Here is a 9,444-nt window from a genome sequence, read left to right as displayed (position 1 = left end):
CACCACCACCATCACCACCACCACCACCACCACCATCACCACCACCACCACCACCACCATTACCACCATCACCACCACCATCACCTCCATCACCACCACCACCACCACCATCACCACCACCCACAACCATCACCTCCACCACCACCACCTCCACCACCATCATCATATCAACCACAAAACACCAGGCTTTCCTCCTACTCCAGTTCCATTTATTGAAGAATTCTCTCCCCTCTGGCCTTTAACTCCTGCCCAACCCAACCTGAGGATTCTTTGGCTCTTGGGACTAGAAATGACCAACCAGGAGGACGGCTTTAAACTGGGTGTCACCAAATGTGGAACAAGGCCACTAGCCTACAGAATACACTTCTGACTTTGTCACTTGGCTTCATGTCAGAGTCCTGGAACTGTTGGTAATTGTTAGCCACTGGGGAGGGAAATTCTGTTTTCAATAAGAACATAGCCCTGGTAAATGGACTACACTCTAGTGGAAGGCCACATACTCAAGGTTTTCTTTTTGGGCAACACAAAATCATCTTGATTTTTTTTAAGTACTCGAATCTGGGTGGGAAGAGGAGAGGGATTGGATCTGGGAATAATTGGGAGACTATGACCGAACATGGATGAAATTCTCAAAGAGCTTGATAAAAACTAAAAAACAGAGCAAGGGTGTGGGGTTCAGAGAGAAACCGATACACACCACACCTCCCCAGCAGAACATCACAGGCTGTCTTTGTGGAGATTAGGTGTGCGTGGGGGAGGTGCAAACAGAATCTGGAGGAACCTGGAGGGTTGTGTTTCTCTCAGCCAGTTTAGAGAGTGATCCTGTACCTGCTGAAGTTACAGTTCTTCACCAAGAAAAATGCCCTGCGTTGTCCTCACTGAAACCCCCGGATTCCTCAGAATCCCCTGCTCCCAAGTACCAGAATTCCCTAGGGTCTATAAAGTCCCATCAGTCAAACACCGAGGTACCATCCTCAGGAGGATCTCCCCTCCCCCCACCCCTCCCCACACCAGCATCCGCACTTCCCCTTTGAGGTGAATTAACTGCTTGGGCACTGTGCTAACACAACAGAGGCAAGCGGGGAATGTTGCCATTTCCTTAAGAGAGGAGTTGGGGGTAGGTGAAAGTACAGGGAAGATGGAGAAAGGATTTGATTTGCAATATACTTAAATCCAGGCTGATGTGGGGTAATAAAGCAGGGTTCTAGGAAACACTATAGATGAGATTAATGCTCTGATTAAAAGCTCAACTCTTGACATGGCAAAAGGCAACGGAGACAATTCTCGTAACTCCAAGCAACTGGTACTAGGCAAGGCATCCACTTTGAAAAACTGGGGCAGGGCTCTGCTAGCATGTAAGCGTGCCAAGGCGGAACTCCTATTGTGTTTGCTGCTGTGTTCTGTGTCCCCCCAAGACTCTGGCCCAGCAGAAGTCTTACGAGTGACTCACGATTGTAGCCCCCTTCAATCATTGACTATGAAAACCAAAAGGAAGGCTGAAGCCACCACTAGCCCAGTGGAGCCCCTGTTTTTCTCCTTCTGGTCACAGTGGGGTTATTCAGTAGCCCACTGGTTTGCCACATTTGTCTTTAACCTAAGAGTGTTTTAACCGAGGTCCCCTCAGTCCCTTTCAAGTGGGGGCAGAGGCACCGTAGGGAAACGTTCTTAAAGTGACAAGATCTAACTTGAAACTGTGTGTGTTTCATAAACTGGCATCAAGTTCCTCAGCTGCTCCCCACTCCCCCATAAGATGTGGATCTCAACCCCACGTTTACCTACATCCTGGAACCCTGTGTGCCTATATTACTACAAAGACAGCCAGCCCCCTGTCTCCACCGAATGCCTGCTTCTCTCCAGGCTCAAGTTGCCCTGACAAATCCCTTTAGCCTAGAAAATTAAAAACCCACATACGTATGCTGTGCACAGATCCCGGACCCCACTCAGCTCACCTGTGGCAAGGACAGCAGCAGCAGTAACCAGGCACAGACGCTGGTGTCCATGCTGGGCTGGGCACCAGAGAGTCCTTGGAGTCTGGAAGCCTCACTGGGAGCCAGGCACTTCCTCTCCAACCAGTGACATTGCTTCCAGTCACCCTTCGGGTACTTAAGACATGACACTTGACCTTGCTGCGCCCTGTATTCTCCGCCCAGCCTTCATTTGTCAGAGAAGGTGGGCTGATGGATGAGGCATAACCTCGTCTGTGGCCACCGAGTTCTAGGGAAACAGGTGCTCAGATACAAGCACCAAAGTTATGTGTGTACACAGAAAAGTGGTTGGGCATCCGGCCTTGGGGATTATAGCTCAGCCGGAGGAAAGAAAGCCAGCGCCTATGGGAAGATCGGGTTCTGTTTCTCCGTCTCTTGGTTGGTTTTTAGTTTCTAAATAGAAGTCCAATAATCCCTCTATAGTGGGGCATTTAATCGTTCTTATAGTCGCTGGAAACTGGAAAAACAACCCCAAGAAATTATATAGAGTTCCCCAGGGGGTGGGGGAGCCAGAGAGAAAGAAAAAGAGGGAGGGAGAGCCCATGGTGATGGTGGCTCAATCAATGTGCCTGTCAGTCCCCATTCTGTTTTCTAACTGGACCCCTGCTGGGCCAGACATCGGGTGGGTGGCGCTGAACACAGCAATAAGCAGCCCAGGGGAGGGGAGAAAGCTGTCTTAGGGTGCCCACGCTCCAGTGGAATCCCATACAGTTACACCCAGGGAAGATAATGCGAGGAAGAAAGAAAGGAAGGGGACTTGGGGTGTGACTTCTGTAGAGAACTTACCTGGAAGCACAGGCAAGACCCCGGCTTCCTTCTGCCCCTAGCACTGAAAAATAAATTATAACTCTCCAGTGCATGTTACAAAATCTTTATGCCAAGCATATCTGGGCTCCGGGGTATGAAACCATTTCTACCCAAACCTCTTACGAACGTTGATGGAGTTAAAGAGTGAGTGGGCAGAGAGATGGAGACCGCTGACCCCACCCCTAGCCCGAGTCTGTGGGAAAACCTGGGCCTTTTGACTTAGATTCTGGGAAAGGACCACATTGGGATTCTATGACATCACCTGTCAAGCTTGCAAATGTTCAAGCAAAGCCTGAACTTGGACTCTGACAGCCTTAATTAATACGTGAGTTATCTCCTTATCTTGCCTAAAGTAACGGCCAGTTTTCAGCGGACAAAACGGGCAGCAGTCCTTGTAAGCGTCCTGCTCTCTCAGAGCGTGAGCTGAAGCTGGCTATCTGTGTTCAACTGTTACCGTACACGTCGGACCCTCTTGCATTGAAAGCGTCAACGCTGTGGCAGGCTGGTCGGTGCCCTCTGCGTAGGGAGGGAATCGGTAACAACGACTGGATTTACTTTGTGTGAGTTTCAGAGCCAGCAGATTGTCCTGGGAGGCCTCAGAACAGAGCCACTAAATCCAGTGTTTGCAAGTGTCCTAAGCTAGATGTAGACAGTGCAGTGAATGCAATGCTCTGGAAAGAACCCCGGGGATGCTAGGGACTGGCTCTAGTTTTACTTGTTCTACATTGAAATAATGCTGTTTGGGGATTGGCCTTTGTCCTTGGGCTGTGGTCGTCTCAGGCTTTAGCCATACCTGATGCACACTCGCCCTAGAGAGTAAGCTTTTAAACACCTGGGGTTCTGGTGACAATCAGCCAGGACTCCTCAGTGGGGTTGGAAGCACAGAGATAGCTGCGTAGTCACATGACGGTGCTTTCTCCACTAGAGCAGAAGGCCAGAAGCACCTGCTTCAGAGAAACATGGAACATCCTCCTTTCTCCATTCTCAGGCTCTGAGGGAAAAGAGCCTTGAAATTCCAGGAAACAGGGTAGAGATGTCCTAGTGAGAAACCACATCCTTCTTCAAGCTGGAATGGATGGTAGAACACCAGGCTGGGCACATGGGGGTCCAGCCTACCCAGAAGACAGAGCTATGACTTTCATCCATGTTGTCATTGACCTCATAAACTGGACTCCTTCAGCCAACCCAAGTGACTAAAGAAAAATGTGTGCAAGATGGATAACTGAGAGACTAAAAGGTTAGGAAATCAAAAATGGTTCCTGCTAGGAATCCACTGGATCAAGACTTCCAGGAATGGCCACTCATAGTCAGCCGATCATTGAGTTCAACGCTTGGTTCTCGTGGTCACAGGCAAAGCTTGACTCCTCAGGAATCTCAAGAGGGATTGGTGTTCCTCAGTGGGACATGGGTCCCTATGAGTGCAGGTCTGTGTGCAGGCATACTTACATGGATGTGTGGAGGTCAGAGGTCAACCTTGGTCATCATTTCTCATTGGACAGGTTTCCTCATTGCCCTTGAGCATGCTAATTACCATATATGCTGGCCAGCCAGCCAGTCCCAGGGATCCTCCTGTCTCTCCTTCCCAGCATTAGGGTGGCCAATGCCACCGTAAGTGACTTAAATTTTCAATTACATTTATATATTTATCGTGTGTGTGTGTGTGTGTGTGTGTGTGTGTGTGTGTGCGCGCGCGCGCGCACGCACGCGCGCGTGTGCGTGCATGTGGAGGTCAGATGGCCACCTGTGAGAGTTGGTTCTCTTCTTCCACCTTCCAGTTCTCAGGGGTTGAAGGTCACTGCACTGCACTTGACAGAAACCACCTTCACCCACTGATCCATGGCCCCAGCCAATGCCTGGATTTTTATGTGTGTTCTTGGGAACAAACTCAGGTCCTCGAACTTGTGTGATAAGCATTATGTTGACTGATTTGTCTCCCCAGCCAAAAACAGATAAAACAGACAAGCACTAGGGAGAGCTCTGTTTTCAGTAACAGCGGTGTAGATCCAAAAGCTTGAGTCTGGTGTACACGTTGGCCACCAAGGGAAGGCTACAGCCTCCCAAGGCAGAGATATCTCAGGGAAATACAGCTCAGCTGGTGCCCAGAGGGAATCTGCTGTGGAAGGCTTCAGCCAAGAGTGGCCTGGGCAGGTGAGGTGGCCTGGTAGCTATGGAGTGAGCACAAGGAGCCGTGGATGCTCACACCCATGGCTGGACACCTTTCAACCTTCCTTGGGTTTGAAGATGCTCATACCATCCTGCAGCACTAACGATGGATCTCATCCCAGATGCTCGCCCACACCTCGATAGCTGGCCAGCCAGTGAGCTTCAGGAATCCACCCACCTCTACCTCCCGATCCCTGCCGAGAGCTGGGTTTCCAAGTGTGCCCACCATAGCTGGCTTTTCACATAGGTACTGGGATCAGACTCAGGTCTGAGTGCTTTACCAATAAAACCATCACCCACCACCCTGCCCTCTTATTCACCATTTGCCTTTATGTTTCTACACTAACAACACCGCTGGCAGAATTATCAGACCCTCCAGTCATTTGTCTGAGTAGGTTTTGGAGGGAGGGTTTGGGGGGAAGGGGAGGTACAAGGCTAAAAAGAGGGAAGGAGCTTTAAAGAGGTTTCAAGGTGATGCCCCCCCATATCAAGTTCTCAATGAAACGTATTTCTTCTTTTTTAAAAAAAGTTTTGATGCTTTAATGTGTATGCGTGTTTTGCCTGTCTACATGCAAGAGCTCCATGTGCACGGGCACAGTTCCCAGGGAAGCTGGAAGGGCCAGATCCCTTGGGAGTTACAGACAATGATGAGCCACTGTGTGATTCCTGAGATCTAAAGCCAGAGCCTCTGCAGCAGCAGCAATGCGACCTGTGCACTAGAAAGGCAGGCATCTCCAGCTTGAGGGTGTCAAGGCTCCATTAAAGTGCAGATGTCCCATTGTTTGGGGAGGTCCTAGGCATGAGCCGAATAACACCTAGGGCTTGACAGGCTCTGCTGTGATACTTCGGTTGCAGTTTCTCTGCAGAGGCAGAAAGGTGTGATCCCGTGGTCACCCAGTGTAAGGGTCTGGGTGTACACATGTGACAAAAGACAGTTGACAGGCAAAAGCACAACAGCTTTGCCAGTTTCCTTGACCAGGAGCCTTCAGAAGACGCCATGGCTCAGGGGAGGGGAGGAGGCTACTGTTCAGGGTAAGGAAGCCTGCACAGCCTTGTGCAAGTGCTCATGTGACAGAGACACCTGGAATGGGCTCTGTCTTTGAGATAAGAATAGGAGACTGTCTTCTCAGCCAGATCTTACATAGAAAGGGCATGGGAGGAGAGAAAAAGTACTCCCAGTTTCCAGTTGTCCCCCCGTTCTAGCTTTTAAGGCTTACCTCAGGGAGAAGGGGTACAGAGATTGGGTCAGAACGATCTCGCTTCTGAGCCCCTTTGTTCAAGGTGTCGCTTCCTGAGCCCCATGAGTCTAAAATAGCCAAGCCTCCCAGTCCCACTCACAGCAATCCATTCCAACGTTCTACGTATATTTAAAGTCTTGCTATTGCTAAGTAAATATTACACAGATAAGTGTGGGTGTCGTTACTGATGTCTCGTGAAGGTGGGTTCTCTGTCAAGATGTTGTAGATGATGATGTCATTTCACATCTGCTAGGCAGGGCCTCGTGTTTAGGGAACATTCTAGGAACACCGGAGAACCCCCCACTGTAGTTAACCACACCTAAGAATTTATTTAATCTGTGGCGGAGGAGGACAGGTGAGTGAGGGACCTGCTTTGTGTCGGAAGCTAAGCATTCCTTTGCTCTCCCGTTCTGTTTGCTCTGTTAGAAGACAGTAACAGATTTCACCAGGGTCTCGAAAGGTTTGGTCACCACCTAGTGGATGACTGAGGAGCAACTGCTCAAGTAACTGTATTTTTCACACACAGTCTAAGCCTGGAGTTTATACCGCCGATTTGGTGACTTTGGCTAATGTCAGAGGACCATTTCTAACCCAGCGACACGACTACCGCAGTTTGGCGTCCTTAGAGGCACCTGCTTCGACGTCAGAAGTGGCTTTAGGAAGGCGTTGCAAAGGACTCTGGGAAGGCTTACAGCCGACGCTGGCTTCTGCCAGGGCTTCCCTCAAAAGCCAACTCCCTTCCAGATGCGTGAGTTAAGGTGGGAGCTCACTGGGAGCTCATTGTGTCAGTGTTGCCAAAATCCCCTCCTGGGAAGAGAGGAGACTGATGTCTACCCTCCTCCAAAAGTCCCAACAATAAACCAAGATGGGGTACAGCCATAGTCCACTTTGGGAAACCAACATTTCTTAGGCTTCCTTACAGGACAGTGGCGGCTACCACCATAGTGTCAGTGGTCTTAAGGCAGCCACATTGGAAAGACTTCACCCAGCATGTACCAACCTTCCCCCGTGGTGGTGTAGTATGGAGCCCTTTACCTCTTCCTTCCCAGTCTATGTGCTCTAGTGCCACGCCCCCCAACACACACACACACACACACACACACACACACACACACACGCCAAGCACAATTGCACATGTGTGATTAGGAATGGCTGGACACTCCTGTGAGGGTCCCACAAGCCTCCTCATCCTCCTGTGAGGGGAAGTCAAGGTCAACAACCCACTTGTGGTGATCCTTTGCAAGAGGGCACAGCTGAATCCAGGACGACAGTAGCAGTTTGGTTGATGGATAGTTCTGCACAGCACGCACAGTGGATCAGCACGCACAGTGGATCAGCACGCACAGTGGAGCTGCAGCCTGCGCCTCTCCCGCCAACTCCTCACCACCTTTGAGGAAGACAATGATTCACGTAGTTCACAGCTGCAGGCCTCTGACAGGTGAAGCAACATGGCTGCCCTTGTTCTTGGGCAGTATGGGCAGGAAGGTCAGGGGAACAGAATCCTATCCTCGGCAACTCTCGGGAACAACCAGAAAATAAAGACAGATTGGAAAGACAACTGCGTTAAAAGCAACAAGAGGAATCACATCAAGCCGGAAAGTTCCGGACAACGTTTGCTTTGTTTAATTTGTCTCAAGGAAGGAGGAGCCCAAGTTCACAAGAGCTGACGTGAGTTCTGTTTTTCTACACACAAAACCAAACATACAGCATCACAACAGCAAATGGACACGCTGAGTGTGTTCATGGGTCACTTTAATACATCTTCTACATGTACACAAGTAAACAATAAATACTGCTGTTATCTTGAACACAATACCACTAGGAGTTTAGATTTCTACCTAACCGTTCAAGGAAATGAATGGAAAGAAAAATAATGTGGAAGCCACCTAGGAAGTCGTCTTAGGTCTTTCTAGAACACGATCCCAATAGTTCGCAGGTTCAGAACGAGCCTTCCTTGTGCATGAAGACCGTGACGACTATCTTTTCCCCACAGTGGCTGTGACGTTCAAGTCAGTAACAATTCTGGTTGTGCTTTTTTTTTCTCTCCACTCACTGATGTTATTACATCTGAAATACTGTTTTCCTTATATTCCTCTTGGGTTTGGGCTGGTTTAAATGTGAGGGCCATGACCCCTCAGGTGCAAAGCACTTCCCAGAAGGGTACTCCTCTGTCACTGTCATGGTATACTCTGGTTCAGTGCCTGAGGCTGTCTACTTGCCTCCATGGGGTAAGTTTTCAGGGATCATGGAAAAGGCTGTGCTCAAATAACTGTACTGAATGTGACTGCAGCAAACCGTGCTGTTCATTAGCACCTGGATCCTATCCAGTAACACTGTTCAACTCTCAGACAATCGACCTGGGCAGAGAGGTAAACAAAGTCACTGCCTCAGGCTTCTAGGGCTGTCTAAACACAGGACGTGAATTCTAGTCCCCTAGATCAAGAAAAAGCTTCAGTTAAGTGTGCAGGGAACGAATGCTTGAGTCACCATCTTTGCGTTCCCTAGTTGTGACAGTTTCGGCTCAGACTCATATCCAGCAAGGGAAAAGGAACTTCACTCTGGCCTGCCAGGGTCTAAGAGACCCACACAGGTGTATAACAGGAAAGAAACCCTGTGGGTGCTACCCTAGGGAACATATAAGCATGTTCATGTATATGATGTTATGCTCACATTTCCTGGCCCCTTAGCTTCCAAAGAATCTGCGTAAAAATCGAGGGAAAGAGTAAGGGAGAGTCATGTGCTCCAAGGAGTAGGGAAGTGGACACGGGGCCTCCCTCAGGTGAGAAGAGGGTGCAGGGTGTTATTGCTCTCCCAACACAAGGTGCACACCATGGGCAAACTCGGACATTGCATGTGTGGGCTGCCTGCAACATGAATGGATTTTGGTCCCATAAAAAGGCTCGAGACCTCCATGTAATAACATGTTTTCTCCGGGAGGACAGTGCCAAAAGAATCTGAAAATAAAGTCTTAAAGAAAAGGGGCTGAAAAAAAAAAAGTCCACATGTTGTTCAGTATGATAAAAACCACGCTTTACAGAGCGTTGGACAGTTAACCTTAGCAGCTGGTCCTGGTGATAAACTCATCTCAGTCACAGACACCTGGGGCCGAGGGAGCCATTGTTATTTCCAACTGCAACAAGTAACCTTTGTCCTTTGTCTCAAACGTAAAAAAAAAAAAAAAAAAAAAAAAAAAAACAATAGAATCACCACGCCCAGAACAAGTCTAGTCCCTTCCAAGGAGGAAGCTAACT

At 49.2% G+C, this 9,444-nt stretch overlaps 1 protein-coding gene across 1 annotated transcript in view; it reads right to left on the bottom strand.

Moving 5' to 3' along the window:
• The window catches only part of Cdh26 (cadherin 26), a 52,535-nt gene extending 50,535 nt beyond the window's left edge, over positions 1-2,000 (bottom strand). The window contains exon 1 of the mRNA XM_032902656.1: positions 1,950-2,000. Coding sequence (XP_032758547.1) covers positions 1,950-2,000 — 51 coding nt within the window. The remainder of the gene's footprint in view (positions 1-1,949) is intronic.
• Between the last annotated feature and the right edge of the window lie 7,444 nt (positions 2,001-9,444).

Source organism: Rattus rattus, chromosome 5 (genome assembly GCF_011064425.1).
Source record: "Rattus rattus isolate New Zealand chromosome 5, Rrattus_CSIRO_v1, whole genome shotgun sequence".
NCBI classification, from domain to species: domain Eukaryota; kingdom Metazoa; phylum Chordata; class Mammalia; order Rodentia; family Muridae; genus Rattus; species Rattus rattus.
Note: the sequence above shows the minus strand (reverse complement) of the source record. Positions and strands in the feature narration are given on the sequence as shown.